The sequence below is a fragment of the Pipistrellus kuhlii genome, unplaced genomic scaffold (assembly GCF_014108245.1).
Source record: "Pipistrellus kuhlii isolate mPipKuh1 unplaced genomic scaffold, mPipKuh1.p scaffold_m20_p_4, whole genome shotgun sequence".
NCBI classification, from domain to species: Eukaryota; Metazoa; Chordata; class Mammalia; order Chiroptera; family Vespertilionidae; genus Pipistrellus; species Pipistrellus kuhlii.
Window position 1 is genome coordinate 8400062 of NW_023425540.1, and position 23467 is coordinate 8423528.

Genomic DNA, 23467 nt, shown 5'->3' on the forward strand with positions numbered 1-23467 from the left:
GTGTTTGAGGGGGAGGGTAGAAGTTAAAAACAGTTCCAGGTATTTATGATTTGTGCTTTTTTTTTTTTTTTTTATCCTGTGAAGCAAGTCATCAGTTAGGGGCAGATGGAGTGGAGAGGGTTGAAAGGAGGCGTGAACAGTGTGCTAATGGCAGGGCTGACAGCCCAGGACTTAGTTAACAGGGGTACAAACCTACCAGAAATATGACCTCCAGCTGTCTGCCTGCAGTCAGTGTAGGGTTCATACAGGTTTGGTGTCTTGCCAGGCTGTTGCAAATGGCGGTAGTGTACATGACCTTAAATTATTTACATCTGCTAAAGTCAGCCAAAGACCCCTAGGCTCAAGCCTGCAGTTTGACAAAATCGTACTGACTTGCAAGCAAGGCTCACTCTGAAGAAGTCATGATTGATTAGCACTCAGCTTTTGGGTGAGGTCTGGGTTCCTGCTGAAGGATGCTGAGCAGCTCTGAGGGAGACTGGGCTGGATGCTGTTTCTGCAGTGGGACTAAGAGGAGGCTGGGTATTCTCATGAGAGAGGGCAGTTTAGCAACTGCAATCCTCAGTGATAGGTGGGTGAGGACAGCACATAAGCCTGGAGATGTCATTGTCAGCATAACAGAGGTCACACAGAGAGAAGGGGTCATGACATTTCCTAGTTGTTGCATGACTTTCTGCTAATTCTGTGTCTGTCCTCCCAGCCTGGTTAACAGCAGGACTTTTTTTCTTCAGTTTGAACCAATTTTCAGTCCTTCAATCCTGGACTTCTTACTTTCATACCAAGCAAAGCATCCTCCTCTCTTGCGAAATGTGACTATTTTTTTAAGGAACAAGTTACATTTTAACCTATACCTGTCTCCCAATAAGATTTAATAAAATATCCAATCATAGAATTGTCCTTGCTTTCTGATAACATCTAGAGCAGCGGTTTTCAACCTGTGGGTCACGACCCCTTTGGCGGTCGAACGATTCTTTCACAGGGGTCGCTTAAGACCATTGGAAAACACAGGTATTTACATTTCGATTCATAACAGTAGCAAAATTACAGTTATGAAGTAGCAATGAAAATAATTTTATGGTTGGGGGTCACTACAACATGAGGAACTGTATTATCGCGGCATTAAGGTTGAGAACCACTGGTCTAGAGTGAACCTCATTTCTTAAGATTCTCTCCCAAATTATCCAGCCAAAACCCAAATCCTATAATAGGTTATTTCTAACTCCCCTTAGTGACACAACCCACAATTTGCCATGGAAGACATTCTGCCTTACTACATGAGTCCAGCATGTGCAGGAACAGCTGTGTTCCTGATAGTGTTTGGCTGAAGGGAACTGCAAGCAGACAGAGGGTCTGAGTTGTTTACATGACTGCCAGGTTCAGACCAGTGTTTGTACTTTATTGCCAGGAGACTGTGGCAATTATTATTGCACAGATAATCCTGACTAAAGGCTTACTGACCCGTTATTTCTGTAGATATGGCAGTATAAAGGCCAACACTTGTAGCACAGGAGCAAAGTTTCCTGTATGTGCTGCTGCAGTGTTAAAACATGGCCACACCTTCCTTGATGGCCTCCTGTCTACTCTGGGCTTAGCAACATCTCCAGTCATCAGCCACGTGAGTGAAGAACACGCCAGGGAGTCACAGCCCTGAGTCCTTAGTTTTCCCAGCAGAAGCCTCAAACATTGTGGAATAGAGAAAAGCCATCCCTATTGTGCCCTGTCCCAATTCCTGAGCCACAGGACCCCTGAGCGTAATACAATGCTTACTGTATGAAAACATAAGTTTGGGTGGCTTTTAAAGCAGCACCAGTAAGTGGAACATACTAGCATACTGACCCTGTTGGAGGCTGTTAGTAGAGCAGGGGTAATGATGATGAGCTAGCGGACAAAACTGGGTGTTATTCTCAGAGCAAATGCTACAAGGTTAAAGCATTCCGTTAGCATATACTTGGCCCCCGGTCTAATGTCCTGTCCCGTCCCCACATTGCCTTCCACTGCCTCTGAGCTATATATACAGTGAGCAGTCTTTAGAGAACTGCAGATAAGGTAACAGCCACCACATTATAGGAGCCATTTGGGGAAAAAAAAAGATTTCTATTACAATTTCCAAAACCCCCAAATTGCATGTACTGGGTGGGGCAAAAATAGGTGCACAGTTGTATGTGAAACAGTTCATTCTTGTATTATTAATTTTGCCCTAGCCTGTATATTTCCCTTTTGCAATGAAGATTCTAAAGTTTCAATGTTTTACATTTGCTAGTTTTCCCAACTAGACTTGTTACTGAACTGAAGTCTTATTAAAAAGACATTGAATAGAGAATCTGCTATCCTAGTAGTTTCTCTGATTTCAAATCATAATTTTATGATATCATATAAAAAAGTTCACAACAGATTCTTTAAAATACCAGGATACCACTCCAAAAACTTAGAGAAAACAAAACTATTTCAATTTTATTTTCAAAGACTAATTTTAATCCAGACTGAACAAACAAGCAGAAAAGGGAGAAAGCTAACTGTAGTAGCAGACACAGGTGTACCAAATGTGAAACAGTGGGTTATTAACAGAACTATTTACATGCATATTTACAAGCAATCCTTTTGTACATAAGCTTTACTTGTGGTTAGTCGGAAAAAGATTTTTGACATTAGGTAAAAATAGGACTGAGGTGGTACCACATTATAGTAAAAGTATTAGAAAAGTGATCCTCAAGGTATATCAATTACAAAGCAGATGAAAACTTGAGTGACAAAGATCTAGCAAAATTCTCTAGTAAAAAAGTCAATGCAACTCATGCTACCAAATAAAAATGAGAAAGCCATATAAATAAAGTAGAATAATGTCCTGGACTTTGGGGTAATGAAATCAGGTGAAAAATTTGAACACTTTAGAATTGCAATGTATCCTCAGTGAAGAATCTTGGTTGTTTAGTTGTAAGTTCTAACTCTATTTTAAAAGCCCTTGGTATCAAATAACTGGATATGTAAATAAATTAATTATATATTCTAAGACTTTAGTGCCAGAGATTTTTTTATGATTGTGACTCATATTTGAAACCCAATTCATTGAGACACTCAATGTAAAACTAAATGAAAGCTATATACTCATATCTTTCAAAAGGATGCTACATTTTTGCAGTATTATGTATTTCCACACTAAGACTTTTTCCTTCAAGAAAAGCTGAATTTAAAGGATAAGCTTCTAATCAGCTAGCAAAACTTACTTTCAACATTTCATTTATTTCAAAATCGATTTTATTGCAGCCAAAACAGTGGAATTAACTGTACATAATAAACTATCTTATATATATATACACATTTTAAGTTATAGGGGATAAAGTTTATTTTGGCAGAGAATGTTAAAATTAAAGTTGCATACATTAGTAACATAACTCAACATCCTTAATTTGGTATAAGTGTGACACAATTTCCTGTTTTCCTGTGTTCTGCTAAGTCACCATAACCTAAACTGCTTTATAAAACTGATACGTTGAAATTTAACTTTACTGTTTTTGCTTACGCTCTGATTCCAAACAAAACTTTTCATAAGCTTCTTCTATCTCTGGGTCCATCTCATCATCAAGATCATCCAAGTACCTGTGAAAGAAGCAAAGATGACTCTTAAGCCTACTGTTTTTCCAGGGAGAAAATGTGTAAGCCTGGTTGGTTTGGCTCAGTGGTTGAGCTCTGACCTAGGAACTGGAGGTCATGGTTCGATTCCCTGTCAGGACTCCACTATAGAAACATTTTTAAAATCATAGTTTTGTATATTTTTTTAATCATAGTTCATGTGTTTTCCAACATGATTATGTGGAAAATTTTTGTAAATAAGTACTACTTACATGCCACTATAATACCATCTAATCAAAAGGCACATTCTTTCATTATCTGCTTTTTTTCCAGTCTAAATTCTATAAGCTGTGGCCACAGAAAATTCACAAATAAAGTTAGTAGCTAAAGAGAACTTACGGATCACCAGCGCCTGATAAATCTGTTCCATTTTCTTCATAATCTGCAAAAAGGTCTTCTCTTTCAAGTAACTCTTGATATTTCTCTTGGTAATCTGAGAAAAATGAAAATAAAGAAAAAATTTTAATGCTGGGAAAATTCACAGGAAATATGTATTAGCCAGTTTTTCCTAAAGAAATTTTAACATTCTGACTTTTCATTTAAGGAGATCCAATGTTTGAACATCAGTAAGCTATGTTTATTCATCTAGCAAGTTGGCTTAATTTAATAGCTTTTACAAAATCTATTCTAATTGGCTGGCTTCTGCCCCCTGCATCCTCATGACTCTAATTTATACAAATATTCCTCTAAATGTAAGTTGGAAATCAGAGCCACTGTGCATACACCAGAGGACATTTCACAGGTTATGGGTATGCTATCTATAGTCTCTCCTGCTTCTTTCCATCAGACAAAATACTGGCTATCTAGTCTGTGGGGAAGAACACGTGTTCTCCATTCTCTCCTATGTTCCTTCCACAAGGAGAGATTTCAATCAAACATCCTGGCTTCTGGGCTTTGCTGTCCTCCCCAAGGAGGTAAAGTGATCTGGCTGGCAGGGAACAGCCACTTTTCCATGTTCCCGTCAGTGGAGGCCACCCGAACACGGGCTCCGAGCATAGGGCATCTTCTTTTCTCCCTTGTCCTAGAGACAGCTGGGAGGCAGCTACGTAATAAATGTTTCAGCTCTACCCCTTGCCCCTCAGTGGGCGCTTCCGAGGCAATGCAGGTGACAGAATAGCTCTCCACCTGCCAACTGCCTAAGAACAATGCCTGAGTACCTTGTAGGATTGGCATGTCTGTGTAGTCTTTACCTTTGAACAATAAAATGGATCAGTGTGTATTAAAACTAGTTACCTTAAAAGCAGTTTCCTGTGAACAACAGCTACCTCAGTTTTCAAGAGGATAATATAATTATACTTGACTGATTAAAGATGTTTTTTCCCAAGATTGTCAGTTTCTAAAAACATGAATTCCAGCTAAAGGACTGGCAATATTTTGGCATTCCATTTTGGCAATTTGGAGACCATTTTAAATTATAAAGCCTCCCTGCAACAAATACTTGAGCTAACAGGTAAGAAACATTCTTTTAAGTGTACAGAGTTCACAAAAATCATCCAGTCACCCGATGACAGAAACGAGAGGGAACTGAAAGCCACACATCCTTATAGCAGCTGGGAGGCTGTGGACCACGTGGTACAGAGGGGCTTGGATTGAAAACCCACAGGTCAGAAAGAAAGGTATTGGGCCCTTTGAAGCAGGAAGATGGGATTCACGCCCCTCACTCATCCATTCTGCACAAACCCAGGCCATTCAAAGGGCTGATATCCTGCCTTATGTCTTGTAAAATTAGCATGTCTCTGAAAAGCTACAGTTCAGTGCTAGTGAAGGGATGATTTTCTGTAATTTCCTATCTTACCAAAGACCAGGGGGAAAGACTGCAAGACAAGATACCTGGATCAGCTGCAGTAAAAGGAACACCATCAGATGTATAAAATGTTGGTTCATTCTAGGATGAAACAAAGTGACAAAAACATGTCATCCTCTCACAATCGATTCTTTATAAGCTCATTATCAATGAAGCATGGCTGATGCCACCCAGCTGCACCCGATAATGCAACACAAGAACAAGCAAACATCTCTGCTCTTGATTCATGCTATTATCTCGAGTTCTGGTTCTCACACTGTCTATGGCCTGTCACTCACAGTGAACTGTTCTGCTGTGCAGCATGACTCGGCATCCACTCATTTAGTTTTGGCTCCCCCTTCCCACCATTTTTCTCTGAGACGGGGTTGTAGGAACAATCTATGTATCTAAAACCCTCATGTGGAAACAGAACTACCAAACAACTGGTCGCTATGACACGCGCTGACCATCAGAGGGCATGCACGGAACATTGTGGGCATTGGCAGCAGGTGGTAGGGCGTGGAATGTGGCAGGCGCCCAAAGCTGGATGGTGGAGCAGGTGAGTGGGGGAGCCAGACCAAGGAGGGTTGCTGGTTGCTGTCACTGCGGCAAACCTTTGGTGATTACTGAAAATTCTCTGCTCCAGCACACCGTGGCCTGGCCTGGCACTCACCTGATGTTGGCGCCAGCCCCACTCGCACCTGCTGCCAGTGCCCGGCACCAGCCCTGATCGCCCCACAGGGCTTCTCTACCTTCCCCTTGCTACTGAGAGGCAATCAGGGCAGCTGGCCCCAATCCACTTTCCGTGCCATCAGCTGGTGCGAGTGGGGTTGGTGCCATCAGTGTGGGAGTGGTGGTGTAAATGGGGCTTCTGATAGACAGGACTGGGGTCCATTGCGGGGGGGGGGGGGGACGGCGGGGGGGGGGGGGGGGGGGCGCGAGGGCAGTTCGCAAAGGATGGGCCAAGACCTGTCCCTGTGCCCACTATGGTCCATAGTTCCTTTCAAGGTGCACGAATTTGTGCACTGGGCCCCTAGTCGTATGTAATAAACATAATATGCTAAGCGTCCAACTGTTTGGCCAATTGCTATGATGCACACTGGCCACCAGGGGGCAGATGCTCCAACCTTGGCAGTTTAGCTTGCTGCTGGGGTCCAGCTGCTGGGGATTGGGCGAGATGGGCCGGACACACCCTGGAGCCCTCCCGTGGCCCCTCCCCAGCTCCAGTTGTACACTGGCAAGGTCCCTTTGCCTGCCTGCACCCTCTAGCAAACCAGAACCCTGCAGGGAATTTCAGAGAGCTGGTTTTGGCCCAATCCCCACAGGCCAGGCCAAGGGACCCCACCAGTACACAAACCCGTGCACCTGGCTTTAGTTCCTCCAAAACTGCTGTTTGGTCATGTTGGGAGCTTCCGGAATCACTGGCCTGGCAAACGTTTTTATTTTCTTAGTTTACTTTATGACAACATATATACAAAGTAAAAGTTTGAACTGTAGGCTTGGTTATGAATTTCCTGGGAAAACAGTTTCCTGGAACCCCTACACTCACTTAAGTCCAAGTCTCATAATTTCCCTGGCCACTGGGTGGATCTTTCTCTAGTCCACCCTCCATGGGAGGAACCCAAGTCTCTTCTATTTACCTGCTCTGCTTGCTGCCAGGGACCCTAAGCCACTGAAGACTTAGTAGGCAATAAATCCTGGGAATGGCTTTATGTAACTCGAAGAAATTTCCAAAGTCGAATTCAAGCAATAAGCAACATTTGAACAGCAAACACTGGCATACCATGAAATAGTTGGGGTCATTCTCGGGCGTTGCTTCTCTGTATGTCGAGGTCACGTGGACTCGACCCCAGTTACTCGACCGGAGCTCTACGAGCTTCAAGAGCATCTGCTTCACGTCTCTGCAGACAGAGGCAGACAGGGAGTGAGCGTACCCACCCTGTTGTCAGGCTCTAAGATACCAGACCCTACCACCATTTCACCAATTTACCCTTAAAAAAAAAAAAAAAAAAAGGCCTTGAAATTTGTTCCATGTAACTAACTATATGGTTTTTAATGCAGTGGCCATCCTGCAAGCATTTCTGTTTCTTACTAGACTGAGAGTAGCACTTCCCCTAGGCATTTACTGAATAACTGAAGAAAGATGGCCAGGTGAGCAGAATCTACCTAGTGAAATACTGTGCCTTTAAGAGGCTTCTGTGGATGAATCTCTAAGATTTCAATTGTTCTGATGAAGCACAGCTGATTAAAGGAAAAGCAAGGACTAGGCTCCCTGGCGACCACCTCCTTCTCCTACCTGCTGCAGTGCGCATCCAGGACGACATTTTCAATCCTCTGGATAACTTCTTCCATGTCCGTCTTTCCCTTTTCCTTCCAGGCATCTTCCAGCACTGACCCTGTCAACTAAAAGACACAGGGATCAATAAAAGAAAGAATTCAAGTATTGATATTCTAAAATTATAATAGAACTTCAAGCATTCTTCCCTACCACAAGCATTCTTTTTTTTTTTCTCTCTCTTTCTCTCTTTTAAATTATTTTATTGATTTTTTACAGAAAGGAAGGGAGAGGGAGAGGAAGAAACATCGATGAGTTAGAAACATTGATCAGCTGCCTCCTGCACACCCTACAGACGTGGGAAAGGACGGGGCATAGCGAAGAAATCCCATTTTTCACTTTTAAAATCCACGTCTTACATTAAAGAAGCATGCATTGCTTTTCTAATATATTTAAATTCCAGAGCAAAATAAAATGTCAACATCTAATGTAATAACTATGTTGAATTCATTTGTGTATTATATATACACTTTCCTCTCTCCAAATTATATGCTGAAGGGGCAGAACAGTTCGTTACACTTTAAGAAATTAAGTAAAACCTACCTTCAATAATTTTACTGCACAAATTAGATTATCATCTACAGGGTTAGCAAAGAGGGCATTCAGCAACTCCCGAAGACCAGCCTGAAGAATATCTGCTCTTGTAACCTGTCCATTTGTTCCTTTGATCTTTGGGGACAAAAGAAAATGAACAGCAACTATGCCAAAACATAACACAGATATAAATGACCTAACAAAGTGTTGGCAAAATAAGCACTTTACATTAAAACGAAACAAAAATCATAGAGATCCACTCTGTATCTTCACAAAATTAGGCTTACCTTACATATAACAAATTTCTAATAAAACTAGTCAATTATAGGTCAAATTTTTCGTTTATATTACATTTATACGTAATGCGTGGTCTGGATAATGTAAGCCTCCTTGAATGTAACTGCTTCATGAAGCATCTCTAGTCTAAGCTTCCTACCCCGTGTGCGGGGAACACACAGCATTTTATCTGCTGTTCATACACTGTTCACAAATTCTCTCGTTTTGCATGAGAACGGCCTACGTGTCTTGGCTCTCTGGCTGGGAGAACTTCAGGCTCGAAGGCCAGGCCTGGCCTTCCCACTCCCCCGCACAGCACCAGCACTTCCAAGGAGGAACACAGCCATCTTAAATGGCTCTCCACTGAAGGCACGTTTGTACTGGTGCTCCTGTGGCTCATAGAATAGAAAAGATTAAGACGTGAAAGTTTTATAAACCTGAGCCGTCTGTGATAAAAAGAGGCAGTAAATGGGCACTGGATTGGCCGTAGATTTGTAGATGCCCTGACACACACCTGACGGTGGATTCTTGTCTTTTCAGTAGTGTTTATGGTGCTAAGTCCCCAATTTCAGGCTTACACAGATAAACCTGCATCTGAGACTTAACTAGTCAGGACTAACTAGTCGAAGAACAAATTGAATATCCTTTACAAAGCACTATCTCGACTTAAGTTGCATACTAACAAGCATATGTTCACATACCACCAATTTACAAACAAGTTTAGCAGTACCCTTTGTACAAATGCATTTTATGTGGAAGATTAACATATATTATAAAACGGGACCAAGACCTAATCTGGACAAACTGGGTATAAAAACCAAACTCTAGTCTCTTCCCTTTATGGCCTGTAGGTCAAGTTGTTTTTCAGCCACCATCTGAATGTCAACATGTTACATGTACTAACAAGAACACATGTCCCTGAAGCAAGAACACAAAGAAGCACCCATGTCTACACATGTTAAACACTCAGACACCCATGGAGCACTGAGGCTTCCCAAAAGCACGGGAAGACTTTCCAATGCTCAGCACTACTTCCCAGCACCTGCCCTTCAACAGGAAGACAGGCACCGAGTTGTCATTTCTCTCCCATTTCCCTCTTATGTTGTAAAAGTAACGTAAACACAATTCCTTATGGAGATCAATTTGTTCACAAGCTTCACTAAACACAAGTACTTAACAAAAGAAAGAGACTCCTCACCTCCAACTTAAGATAAAGTTCTCCCAGGAAGAGCACAAACGCATGGAATCGTTTTCGAGCTGCTTCATCCCCCTTTGCAGCTTGATCTCGAAGTTCATATTCAGTCCGACACCTAACAGAGATAAGCCTTTTAGAATCTCACACTGCTTTGTGTTTTAAACAGGCACACAAGATGACCATTTGTTGGTCTGGTTGTCCACAAGCAATACAGAGGCAAGTAAAATGCGCCACGGCCCTGACTTTCTATAACAAACATGTTCCTGTCTAGTGTAGAGGCCAGACTACACGTTATCTTCTCTTACTGAGATGACAGTTTTAAGAAACTGGTAAGATAGTTGAAAATAAACCTATGAGATCGAGTTGTAGCAAGTTTAACAACATAGGTTTTATGAAGTTCACATAATACTGGCACTGTTTTTATCCAAGCTGTCTGTAAAATGTTCTCTAATACATGAACTTTGAAACAGATTTTTTAAAATAGATAAATATGGCCTCCAACTACACTGAAAATAAAATGAATTCTTATTAAGCCCATTATTCTTGTAACTTCCAGTATACAGATCAGAGAAAAGGGAAGTCCCCAATTGAATAGACTCATAACAACAATTACAGGCACTCCTTGGGTTAAATCGGAGATCGGAACCCACCTACATAAGCATCTACGCCACTCAGTGGGTAGAGCGTCAGCCTGCGGACTGAAGGGTCCTGGGTTTGATTCCAGTCAAGGGTACATGCTGGGGTTACAGGCTCGATCTCCAGAAGGGGGCAGCATGCAGGAGGCAGTCGATCATTGATTCTCATCATTATTGATGTTTTTCTCTCTCCCCCCCCTCCCTTCCTCTCTGAATTCAATAAAAATATATTTAAAATTAATACATAAAGACACCCAGGACAGCTTACTGGGCCCTGTGTGGCTGATTCCAATGCTCACTTGCTGCATTAAATGAGCAACATCTCTGTGTGAGTCAGAGACAGAGGTATTTGTTACCTTCTCATACATATTAATTCCTCACCAGGAAAAAGTTGGGATATCTATAAATAGAACACTGTGGTTAATAATGGAAAGGATTAGTTAATTAATGCCAATTCCGTTATTCAGGCACCTTCTCTGACCTTTCTTTTATGACTTTGCAGGTAAAAATCTTTGAAATGACCTCCTTTTGTTTTATAAATGCTAAGCTATTCGGCATTAAGATATGTGAATGTATGTGCAAAAGTAAATTCCTACTCCTGTACATGACTGATTATCTGGGTGAGAGAAAAGAACCTAAACCTTTTTAAGCTTAAGAATTTCAATTATAAAAGTAGCACATGCTCATTTCAGAAAGGTTACAGCAGAGAAAAATAAAGAATAAAGTCACTGCAACCCAGAAAAAACTGCTGTGAGGTAAACTTCTGTCTTCCTCAAGTGTGTACACACCCTGAAGCTAGGTAGTAGACTGTGCCCTGCTTCTCACTAGTTGTATGATTAGCATTTTCTGTGTTGACATCTGACAGTGTCAATACTGCAGAAGCACACATGGGGGCAGAGTCATAGAGTTGGAAGAGGCTTCTCAACCACAGCTACACTGGAGAGTCCTAACAAACTCAGCCCACCACGCTGGCATTTCCCAGCGTGAGGCGGGGCTCAGCCCAGTTTCACTGCGTGGCCAGGCTGAGCAGCAGAGGAGATGGACCACTTTCCTTCCAGCCTACTCCCGGAAGTGCCTGCTCTCACATCTTTCCAGAAGCTTTAATTAGCATTTCCTTAACTACAGGGAAGGTTAGATTATCTTTTCATAACTTTGCCATTTATATTTTTCCAAACTGTACCCATTCAGAGCCATTCCAAATATTTCTATTAAAATACTGGTCTTTTCCTTCTCATTCCTAATAGGCCCCTTTTCATCCTATATAATCAAAGGCTAATATGCAAATCGAATGGCAGAACAACCAGTTACTTTGATGTGCACTGACCACCAGGGGGCAGACACTCAACGCAGGAGCTGCCCCCTGGTGGTCGTTGTGCTCTCACAGGGGGAGCACCATTCAGCCAAAGCCAGGCTCATGGCTGGCGAGTACAGCAGTGACAGTGGGAGCCTCTCCTGCCTCCACTGCAGCACTAAGGATGTCCGACTCTGACAGCTCCTGGACTGCAAGAGGGTGCAGGCTGGGCTGAGGGACCCCACCCCCATCCCCCAAGTGCACAAATTTCATGCACTGGGCCTCTAGTATGAAATAAATGAGGTCATTACCATGTGTAATATATATATTTTCCTATTTTTACTTTAGTTCATATAAACTTATGACCCCCCCCCCAAATATTATAACCTCTGTGCTATTAAGTTTAATCTCTTGCATCAGGGTCTATGGGAATCATGTCTTGTTTAAAAGGGTTTATCAGCCTACGGTTTTTGTTGGCAATTTCTGCCTAGTATTTACTGTCTCACTTCTATTTAAATCTCTGTTGTATCTGAAATACATTTTGATGGGAAGAGACAGGAGCCCATCTTTGCTTTGTTACTCCCCAGCTGTGTCTCTCGTGCATGTGGACCTGAGCCGCCAGCAGTAAGCTTGATCCCCATGTGCTGCTGAAGTTACTTCTGCATCTTCATTCTGTCCCCATGCAGGCTAACCACACTGTGCAACCATTTAAAGTATCTCTAAAGAACTAATGTGCAAACTATAATAAACACAGACAACCTTGTCATTGAATAAAGCTCAAATTATAAGAAAGTTAGTTCCCCCAAGTTAGTTTATGAATTCAGTGTCATCCCAAAAAAATCTAATACCAACAAGAGTTATATAATTTCACATGCTGATTCTGAAGTTCACTGGAGGAAAAAAGCATGCAACAGCCAAGAAAAATTCCACAAAACAATGGGGAACTAACTAGACCAGACATTAAAAATTAGAGCTTTTAAAAAACATCATGGTAATAATAAAACAAATGATGAATGGAATATAATGAAAGTCCAGAATCAAAACCCTAATAGAAGGATATGGTGCGATAAAGGTAGCAAGCAGTTCAAATCAACAGGGAAATGGATCATTTCAAAAAAGGGGTATGGGAAAAACTGGCTGAACACATGGCAATTAATAAATCAGATCCTTGCTTAAACCAAAGTACAAAAGCACTAAGAAATACATGGGATCATTTTTAAGAACTTGGGAAAGGCTTTTCTAAGCATAAAACCAAAGGCAAAGACCGCTACAGACAAAGACTGGTGTATATATATATATAAATGTAAACTTTTAATACTGTGTAATTAAGAATGGTCTGTTCTCTTCTCCCCTGCAACTTTCTCTAATGTATAGTCTTTGGAAAAAAGGAATGGTCAAACTCTAGAACCTTCAAAAGTAGTTTTCCTTTAATTTCATATATTCACACTGACCTTTGAAGTAGCAATTGGCGGAAGTTGCCACTCTGTGAGCTAATTGTCAGGTGATGGGACAGGTAATTACACAGGCGAGCTCCCATGTAGGAGAAATTTGGAATGGACGTGGCCTTTCAAAAAGAAGAAAGTTTTGTATGACACAGAGACATCATCATTAATGCAAACAGCAACATCCCAGAGAGGAAAAACATTTCTACTCCCCAAACAACCATATTGTAAAGAAAAATGTACAACTCTTTTATAACTGCCAGGCCTAAGGCAATTATGTCAACTCTCCCTCCCAGCATTACATCAAGAGCCAGAGCAAGTACAAAAGAAAATGTTTAAGGCAAGTTCCCCCCCTATCTTTTCCCAGAAAGCAAGCAGACTGTATGTCTTTATACTAACCCATGTTTGCACAAAATATGTACATGTACCCGACTGCACTGGGCCAGTTATAAATCAGAGCATCTGCCAAACATTGCTCTGTGCTGCTTCTCAGCAACAGGAGGAACCGACTCTGGCATCAGTCGTCCACAGTGAGGCTCCCACGCCTTGTGCTGTGACTTTGGCCATCACGAAACCTCCCTGAGCTTTAGTTTCTTGATTCCTAAAGTGGTGACTAGTGGGATCTGGTGTGTGACATTAACACTCAAAGAACGCCCCAAAACACCTGGGGTGAAGAGGAAGTTCAAATGGACAAGCCATTAAAAAAAAAAAAAAAAGAGAGAGAGAGACAGTGAGCAAACACTACATATCAAAGACTATGAAATAGCCAAAGCAGTACTCAAGAAGTTTAACTCTCACTGTAGCCTTTAAATAGTAGAGAACATACTTCATACCAAACGTTAGGTAAGAAAAATAATACAAGTTAAGGGACTTAGCCAAGGTCACAAAGGTAGTTAACCAGAGTTCAGATCTAACAAATGTCCTGATGCCCTTCTGATTCTATGCTGGGGCTACTAACCAGCTGTGGTAACCTCAGACAAGTCATTTCACTTCTCTGTTAAGATCAGTGTAAAATGGGCATACGAATAATATCATGCAGTCACTGAGGAGGAAATGAATGAACTACATGTCGAGTGTTCAGCATTGTTTGGGATGCTGTAAGTACTTTATAATTATTAGATCTTTTTATTTTTAATTATTTTCTTGCTTGCCCAAGACCCTAAACATTTTTCATCAAGAAGACCTACTTCTCAGATTTCAAATTCAAAAAGTCTACTCTTCCCATTATTGGCATGGCTTGTTTTCTTAGTTTACTTGTAAAATGATCACACACAATTTAATGACAAGTCCCACAGGCTGTTAAAGCTTCCTGCTTCCCCACTAGTCTCGCTTACTCCCACACCCACTAGGATTCTTGCAGGTAACATGTTTTCTCTCTGCCTGCATGAGCTGTGATTCCCTCAGTTTAGACATCCCTTCTTACTATTTCCTACCATGGAATATGAGCATTTAGACTTCACCCTGCTTAATCCCACTCTCTTCCACTATTTCCCAACTCTCCCACCTTCCAATAGAGTAATACCATATTTTATTCCTTAGTTTTGTGTTTCCACTTACAGCTGAACCACATATTATGCTTATTCCTTTCTTATACAACTGATTTTCCTAGACACTAGATTTTTTTTCTAGCACTTTGGTTTTTCTCTCTCTCTCACTGATTTATTAAGCTCACTAGTTTGTAAATTTAATATCTTCCAATGAAGCACCTGTGCTCATCCTACCAGGGCACTCTTTCCTGGAGCCTCGGCCCACTCCGGGGAAGCCTGGCCTCCGGACTGCTATGCACATGGCTACTGTCTCGGGATCTCCCTTCACCACCGTGTGGATGACGCACACATCTGTAAAATTCCCACTTCCTCGTCCCCATGTCTTCATCCTCCCTTTAATTCCTTTGCTTTGCTGGAGTACCTTCTTCAGTAATTTCTCAAGAAGGGCTACAATAAAACTTCAAACTGGCTACTCAGTGTAAAAATATCTAATTTTTAAAGATTCTCCAGCAATCTTTTTGCCTCATTCCTTATCCTCGTCTTTTGGAAATTCTGCATTATAAATCAGAGAGATTCTCAACTATCCTCACCTGTTTGAAATTCAATGTATTTAGATCTTCCAAGTCAGTTAACACTGTCCCACCTGCTTTCTAGCCCCAAACTGGACTTCCATTCTCTTTCCCCGACTCAGTCCTATGGCTTCTGGCCTTTCAAAATCCCCACACTGTCATTTACTGGCATTTGGGGAAGAACCTAAGTTGGATATGGATATTTAATGTCATTTTTCTTTTTCTACAACAGGCCTTCTTTTGTTAGTGGCTATGTCCCTCAGTGGAATTTAGAAACTGTTGGCAAATCTGTGTTATCACTGACCACAGAATGTTAAATTGCAGCTGGATCACAAGAATTCTCGTGTTTTCTCTTCTAAGGCTTGAGGCCAATCAGAAGAATTTTTAAAAGATATTAGCTTGTAAGAACATGTAATAAATAATTCAAAATGCAATGGGCATTTAATTTTAAAGAGTGCCTTTAACCTTTATGTGAAACATTTTTTGTACTCGTTCCATAGAAACTCATCTGGCCACTGGGTAAGGCTAGCCACAAAACTACTGGTCCGCAATGTGTTAAGAGACCAGCCCAGGAGCTGTGTTTGTCAGGCTGCAGCCCTTGCTCGCCCTAAGAACTATGATAGGCAGCCTCCTGAGGAGCTAGAATAGACAGAAGAAAAACCAGAAAAAGTTTAAGCAAGAGTGTAATTCTTCCATTTCTTATCTCACATTCTTTTTCAATCCACTGAGAGGCTGAAAGTAGGGATCAGGACAAACAGACCGGTTCTCTCTTCCTACAGTTTCAGGTGTTTCTGGGTAGGTCGATTTTCAATGGATGTGTGTGGCAAGTACCCTGATTTTTAAATGATGCAATACCTGACTATTTAGTCAGGGGCACTGACCTCTTTTCCCGTAAGTTGTCAAACAAAAAATGACAATAGCCAACACAACAATAGCTGTCTAGCGTGAATGAGTCAAAATTATATCTTTATTTTCTCGTCAGATCAGCAAAAAATATATTTTTGGTCTACCACAGAATTTTAGTAATTAGTTTATGTGTGCCATGAGATAAAAAATGGCTCAAAAACTGCTGGGCTAAGTAATAGTAGGATCCAGTAACAACCCAGAACAAATGGGAAATATAGTCAAATGAGATACTAGCTGACAAAAAAAAAACAACAATCCAACCTGTTTGCTATCATAATCACCCTTCCTATACATTCCATGTTTGCGTTGCTCATTTAGCGGTGACTTAAAGAATACCGAAGGTTCTATTTATGTTCCCCTCCTACTCCGTTTCTGTTCAGTCTTACCTGACCTTATTTGCCTTAAAAAATAGTGTTTCTACTTTCCCTCCTTAAAATAGCATTAATGTATCTGTGACAATATACTAGCAACAAAACTAAACTTTGTATGAAAAAATAATCTACATATTAGATTTCCAAAGAATTAAGATGTAAATCTGTGAAAGTTTTAAATAAGGACAAGCAGAAATGTTAAAACAAGACAGGGTGTTCTGTGGTTTCCCCCTTTTTTTTTTAAGGACCCAATTATGAGACAAAAAATTCTCCCATGATCTTTTTTCTCCCCTACTCCAATAATACTCTACTGTTCAACATCGAGGAGAAAGTACTGCAGTCTTTTTAATGTGTTAATATCAGATCCCACAAAACAGAAAGGGGCGGGACAAAGGCATGGCACTTATGGAGCCTTCCTCATAAGTGCTGGCAGCCCCTTCCAATGCCAGGCTAGTGCCCTGGTTACACTTTGCAATCTGGCTCCAGCCCTGGATCCCCAACAATAGAAATTTTATACAACAAAGACCTAAAAGCTCCCATGAACTATAAAGAGTTAAGAAGTGAAGGCAGGCCTTTACTGGTTTGGCTCAGTGGATAGAGCGTCAGCCTGCAGACTCAAGGGTCCCAGGTTCAATTCTGGTCAAGGGCATGTACGTTGGTTGCAGGCACATCCCCAGTGGCGGGTCTGCAGGAGGCAGCTGATTGATGTTTCTCTCTCATTGATGTTTCTAACTCTGTCTCCCTCTCCTTCCTCTCTGTAAAAAAAAATCAATAAAATATATATTTTTAAAAGTGTAGAGGCAGGGGGACGTGAACCCGGCCTCCCTCAGGGAGCAGCCACCACCCCTGGGCTCCCAGGAAGCTACCTGAGGACCACCCCACGCTACGTACTCCTCGCCCACCTACCTGCTGATAGACGAGTTCCACAAGTTCTTGCAAAGCATCGTCTGTGGTAACCCAGCCATTCAGTGTCTCGGCAAACTGATCAATTTCAGTTTCAAAACTGCCAGGCTGCTCTGTAAGATGATTCAAGAAATCCTGAACATACTCAGATAGAGTGGGATAATCCTCAACGCCATCCTCATAGGGTTCCTATAGATGCAAATAGAAAGAAAAGTTTTAAGCATGCAACTGCTGAAATAAACATGAGGCAGCTTTAGGTCGAGATGGTTCCAGAACAAATAATTTTTTAAAGGAGTTTTCATATGATAAAAGTTATTTTATTAATAAAACTAGAGGCCCAGCGCACGAGAACTCATGCAAGGGCAGGCCTTCCTTTCCTCGGCTGCCGGCACAGGCTGCCCTCCTCTGGTCACCGGCTGGCACCCGGGACCCGGGCTGGCTTCCCTCCGGCCTGGCTTTTGTCAGGAAGGATGTCCGGAAGACATCCAGTCTAATTAGCATATTACTCCATTGTTATTATAGATAAAGTCCACTTAATTTTAACACTTTTATTTCAGAGAGGAAAGGAGAGGAAAGGGGAGAGGGAGAGACATCAATGATAAGAACCATTGATTGGCTCTTGCACACCTCCTCATTGGGGATTAAGCCCACAATCTGGGCATGTGCCCTTGACTGGAATCGAACCTGGGACCCTTCAGTTCATAAGCCAACGCTCTATCCATTGAGCCAAACCAGCCAGACCAAGTCCACTTAATTTTGCCGAGTGACCCATGTTATAACAGAAGGGCTCCACCTAGCCAGGCAGGGAATCGTCTTCTCATCCCTGGCAGATGCGCAACATGACTGACAACCTTTAAACTAACATTTCACTACAATACCAACATCAAAATTAAGATTTCAATCTATTTATGGATATAAGAAGATCTAAGATTTGCAATGGGAGGGGAGGGCCAGGGATATAGACCCAATGGCTAATGTAGCCCTAGATGGTTTGGCTCAGTGGACAGAGCATCAGCCTGCGGACTGAAGTGTCTCGGATTTGATTCGGTCAAGGGCACATGCTCGGGTTGTGGGCTCAATCCCAAGTAGGAGGTATGCTGGAGGCAGCCAATCAATGATTCTCATAATTGATGTTTCTATCTTTTTCTCCCTCTTTTCCTCTCTGAAATAAAAATATATTTAAAAAAAAAGAATGGCCACATGTAGCTAACTGACAAGGCCATGAGGATTCATTATACCATTCTCTATATCCTAATAGATATTTGACAACTTCTGAAAAAAAGCTAATAAGGCTTGTCGTTTGTCTGTTAACCCTCATGGATAGGGAAATAGGTACAGTAAGTGACTGTATAATTTCATCATAGCGTACAGGGGTAGGAGACTCTGACTGCCATATCCAGGCTTTCGTTAAAAAAACAAAGACAAAAGGAAAACAATGGCGGGGAATAGAAGGATACAGACCTCTATGGTAAGAAGAGACAGAGAGCAGGAATTCTAGCAGTGGGATTAGGACTAGAGATAGAAGGGCTTAGAGTTTTGGAAGGGTTAAGAAAGCACAGCAAAAGCCTATCATAACAGCTTTTAGAAAAGGCATGCTTTCTTTTTAAAAAAATTTTGTTTATTAATTTAAGGAAGAAACATATATAGAAATATTATTGTTCCACTTATTTATGCATTCATGGGTTGATTCTTGTATGTGCCCTAACCAGGGATTGAACCTGCAACCTTGGAGTATCAGGAGGATCTTCTAACCAACTGAGCTGGCAGCACAGGGCAGCATGCTTTCCTGAAAGGACACCAAGCAATAGGTTTTCATGTCTAAGAAGAAAACTCGAGGAGCTGCAGAAGACAAGCCAGGCGGCCAATAGACCGGAGGCTCCACGAACGTGGGAATTTTTGTCCACGTTGCTCACTGCTGCACCCCAGTGCTTGACTCAGGATTGGTGTTAAACTGCTGCTGACTGAGTGAGCGAACATACCTAACTTTGGATTATGGTTACTGTAGGAAAAAGTTTCCCTCACAAGATCCTGCCCTGGCCAGGGGGCTCAGTTGGTTGGACATCAGCCTGTACACCAAAATATTGCAAGTTGGATCCCCGGTCGGAGCACATACAAGAGGCAACCAATTGATGTTTCTCTCTCTCTCTCTCTTCCTCTTCTCTCTTAAAAAAAAAAAAAAAAAAAAAAAAAGTCAATAAAAATATATTGTCAGGTGTGGATTTAAGAAAAAAAAAAAAAAAAAAAAAAAGATCTAGACTGTCAAACCTCAGAAGGAAGGTAAGAGAGGGTGGGAGAAAGGGAGAGAGATCAACCAAAGGACTTGTGTGCATGCATATAAGCCTAACCAGTGGTCACAGACAACAGGGGGTTGGGGGCATCTGTGGGGAGGGGTTTGGGATGGGAATGGGGGGATGAGGACAATTATGTGATACCACAATCAATAAATAAATTTAAAAAAATATTGATACCTGTGTCTATCAATATTTTATATCTCCAAACAATAAAAAAAAGAAAAAAGGAAAAGAAAAAGAAAAAAAGATCTTATCCTAAGAGTCAGGAGACTAAGTGGCTTGGGGAAAAACTCCTAGCCTTGGCAGATGGTTAGAGGATAAAGGCTGAAGAATGACCAGAGCAGAGTGGCAAACTTGAATGCTTATAGAATCCAGGTGTATTCCAAGCAAATGAAGTAAGCCAGTGTATAAATTCAAGTTCACACACTCCGTCTAAAGCAGCTGCTTCTATTCGCCAATTTTCACCAAAATAACAGCCTAGTATGGCTAAATCTTATGATTTCATGAAACACCAGAAAATTAAGATTTGCAATACCAAATTAAATATTGGTGACTTATTAAAAATCCTTAAAAAGAAATAAAAAGGCAACAAGGCCTAAGAAGACACACCTGCAGGCCACATGTGAGCTCCAGGCTTCCAGCTTGCAATCCGTTCTAGGGAATTAAGCAGAGAAGCAGTTGATCTATGAGAGGATATCAAAGGACGCCTAAAAGATGCCAGTGGCTCAGAGTAAGTAGACTAACACAGCCATTACTCGCTTTACAGCTAGCCCAGGAGCCACTTGTAAAACTAGTTGGTACAGAACCGTGAAAAAACCGCATCCCTCCGATCATAAAACAGCTCAGTCACCAGGGAGAAAAACAGATGGAGAACTCTGCGGCTGTTAGGAGGTAAGTACCCTTAAGTGTTTATTCAACTGCTCACAGGTCTCCAATGGTTTCTCTCCTCTCTGGGCTAAATACAACCTTCTGGCAAGAATCCAAACTGATCTCCCTTCTACTTGACATGACTGATGGCTCCCTTTCAGCCCAAATGCTCTTCCCACTATGCCTGCACTTCCCCTTTTCCAGCCCCAAAGCCTTTTCCTGATGTAGTCTCAGATGCATGGTGTGCCACCATTAGTTATTGGGTAAATACGAACTGAAACTACTAGCTACCACACACCCACTGGAATGGCTAAACTTAAAAAAGAGAAAATATTAAGCGGTGGTCAAGCAAATATAGCAACTGGAAATCACACACTACTCCAAGCGTACACTGAAGTCTCAGGAAAACCAGTGGGCAGTGTCTTCCAAAGCTGGCTACCTTCTGTCCCAGCAATTCCAGTCCTTAGTATGTACCCAACAGAGGCAAGGGTGTGTATCCATCAAGACATGGCCAGAGATGGCAGCTCTGTTCATAACAGCCCCAAAGTGGAAGCCACCCCAATGTTAAACAGACAAATGGGACCGTGGGACAGTCCCACAATGGAATAAGTCACCTCCAAGTGCATGCTACACCATGGGCGAATTTTGATAGACTGAAAGTGAGAAACAAACGTAATCAATTCAGGATAACTCCATTTATATAAACTTTGAGAAGAGGCAAAACTATTGTCGATTTCAGTGCTGGTTGCCCGAGTGTTCACTTTGTGAAGCTTTGAGCTAACATGTATGTGCACTATTCTGTGTGTTTTATGTCAATAAAGCTAAGAAGGTGGGAAAGATAGGACTTAATGCTAAACTTATTATTTCTTCAATCCCAAATGGTCCTGCCCCACGTACCTACAATTAATTGCTCAGCATTTATTAGCACACACATTCCTTTCTCTTGGTATTTAAGAAAAACATGACCAATTTAAATTTTTTTTATGTTATTGACAAAGATGTATCTGGAGGCTTCCAAGTTCTTTATACCTAAACACTTTATCAACACCCCCCACGACATGTCCCCATAACCATAATTTAGAGCCATCTATTTTAACAGAGCCCAGATGTGTACTTCTCAACACTCAAAAAACCTACACAAATCAGTCTGCCTCAAAACCTCTTTGATTCACCCCAAACCTATCAGTGGTTCTATCTCACTAAACTCAAATTAAAAATAAACTTTGCCAGGCCCCTATTCTGTGTGTTCCTGATAAAGTCTGGCCAAAAATTTTTCGTTTTATAGAATGATGGGGGGAGAAGAGGGTTGCCTGCATCAAGTTTATCCGCCTCGAGATACTCTGCAGATGCTGAGAACAAAACGGACGAGACTATCTACTCTGAAGCTTCCATGCTGAATTCCTGAACGTAGAGACTGTCTACTCTGAAGCTTCCATGCGGATACCCTGAACACTCCTGCGCGGGTGCTGTCTCCTCCGGGCTCCCCGCACGCACGCCTTTGTGTGCAGCGCAGAGCGCGCCGGCGTGCGGATCCGTGGGGCAGCAGCCCCGTCCTCCGCTGGTCCTCGGGCACCTCGGGCTGCACCGAGGCCGTGTACTTACTGTGAAGTTGGAATAACCCGAAGGGTAGAATTCGGGGGCGTTCGCGGACAGCTTGGACATTAACACTGGGGCGACCACCACCTGGGGCTTGGCCATCGCGGGCTCCGAGTTCAGCTGGGGGGAGTTGTCCTGGGGTCTCGTTTGCTCTGAGGAAGGAAGGAAGGAAAGAAGGGGGGGAAAAAAGGGGGAGGGGGCGTCAGATGCCTGCCTTCCTTTGTGCAATCAGCGATGCGCCGACAAAGCCTCGGGAGAAGGGCTGGATCCTGGAGGCACACAAGCGCCGCCACCACGTGTGGGCTGGCCGGAGGGCGCGGGAGCCGCGGAGGGAACAAAAGGCCCGCCGGAGCCCCTCGGGGGCGCTGGGCCTCGGTGCGGGCTGGGCGCCCGGGGCCGGTGCGCAGAGGGCGCTGCTCGCCAAGATGTCTCCCCCCGGGGGTGGGGAGGGGGCGCCGGCCACCTCCCCCGGGCCCGCCGCCCCTCCCCCGCGGGCGGGCGGCGCACAAAGGGCCCCGCGGCCCGTTCGGGACCCGCCGCGGGCCGTGCCCACCGGCCCCGCGGGCCCGGGCGGCGGGGGGGGGGGGGGGGGGGACGGGGCGGCGGGGAGGGCGCGGGCCGGGCGGGCTCCGTACCTGCGGGCGGCCGCGCGGGCCCGGCGGGGGGCTCGCCCCGGGGCCCCGGCGGCGGCGCGGTCCGCGGCTGGCGCAGCGGCGGCGGCGGCGGCTGCGGGAGGCCCGGCGCCGGGGGCTGCGGCCGCTCGTCCGGCCCCGCTCCGTTCGCGGAGCCGCCGCCCTCGGGCCCGCCCCCTCCGCGGCCCAGGCCCCGGCCGCGGCCCCGACCTGCACCCGGGGCCCGATCGAAACCGTCCGACATCTCCCTCCCGCTCCGCTCGGCCGCCGCGGCGCTGCGCTGGGGACGCGGGCAGGCGCGGCCTCAGGCGGGGCTCATGGAACGGCAGGCGCGGCCGGGCCCGGGCCTCGGAGCGACGGCAGCTGCTGCAGCGCCGCCGCCGAGCCCGCCTCACGCCCTCCCTCCGCGCCGCCCGCCCGCGCCGCTCCCGCCGCCCCCGCGCGGCGCCCGCCGTCACAGCGGCCCCCCGCGGCCCGGAGGCCCGGCGCCCGCGCTCCGCCCGCCCGGCCCGCGCCGCCGCCGCCGCCGCCGCGGGGCTGCCTCACCCGCCCGGCTCGCCGCCGTGCAGCTCGGAGGAGGGGAGCGGGAGGCCGACGGTTGAAGCCGCGGGAATAAAAACGCGGGGGGAGGGGGCGTGGGCCGCACCGGCGCTCGCGGGCGCGCGGCTCCGGGGGCGCGCAGGCCGGCGGCTCCGGGCCCGGCTCCCGGGGGACCCCCTGGGGGAGGCGC

The 23467-nt window shown here is 44.1% G+C and overlaps 1 protein-coding gene across 3 annotated transcripts; it reads right to left on the minus strand.

Moving 5' to 3' along the window:
• Positions 1-2422: 2422 nt before the first annotated feature.
• On the minus strand, positions 2423-23174 carry PAIP1 (poly(A) binding protein interacting protein 1). 3 transcript variants are annotated; one of them, XM_045571485.1, is made up of 12 exons: positions 22741-23174; positions 22112-22257; positions 20252-20296; positions 17355-17540; positions 13125-13237; positions 9751-9862; positions 8286-8411; positions 7704-7810; positions 7191-7308; positions 5455-5509; positions 3964-4057; positions 2423-3591 (listed from the first exon to the last, which is right to left on the minus strand). In XM_045571485.1, exons 1-12 carry the CDS (start codon positions 22979-22981, stop codon positions 3498-3500), a joined length of 1437 nt encoding a protein of 478 aa, XP_045427441.1. In that variant the 5' UTR covers positions 22982-23174; the 3' UTR covers positions 2423-3497. The 3 variants fall into 3 exon arrangements, with proteins under 3 accessions (XP_045427441.1, XP_036265318.1, XP_036265319.1); XM_036409425.2 differs by lacking the exon at positions 20252-20296 and having other exon boundaries at positions 22741-23173; XM_036409426.2 differs by lacking the exon at positions 20252-20296 and having other exon boundaries at positions 22954-23170.
• Positions 23175-23467: the final 293 nt, after the last annotated feature.

Bases quoted from the DNA above. Each gene is read 5' to 3' on its own strand.
- PAIP1 (XM_045571485.1), bottom strand. From the start codon at position 22,981: ATGTCGGACGGTTTCGATCGGGCCCCGGGTGCAGGTCGGGGCCGCGGC. The intron at 22,258-22,740 runs GTACGGAGCCCG...TTCCTTCCTCAG, and splicing joins GCCCGCGCGGCCGCCCGCAG to AGCAAACGAGACCCCAGGAC. The intron at 8,412-9,750 runs GTGAGGAGTCTC...TTGTCCCCAAAG, and splicing joins AACTTTATCTTAAGTTGGAG to ATCAAAGGAACAAATGGACA.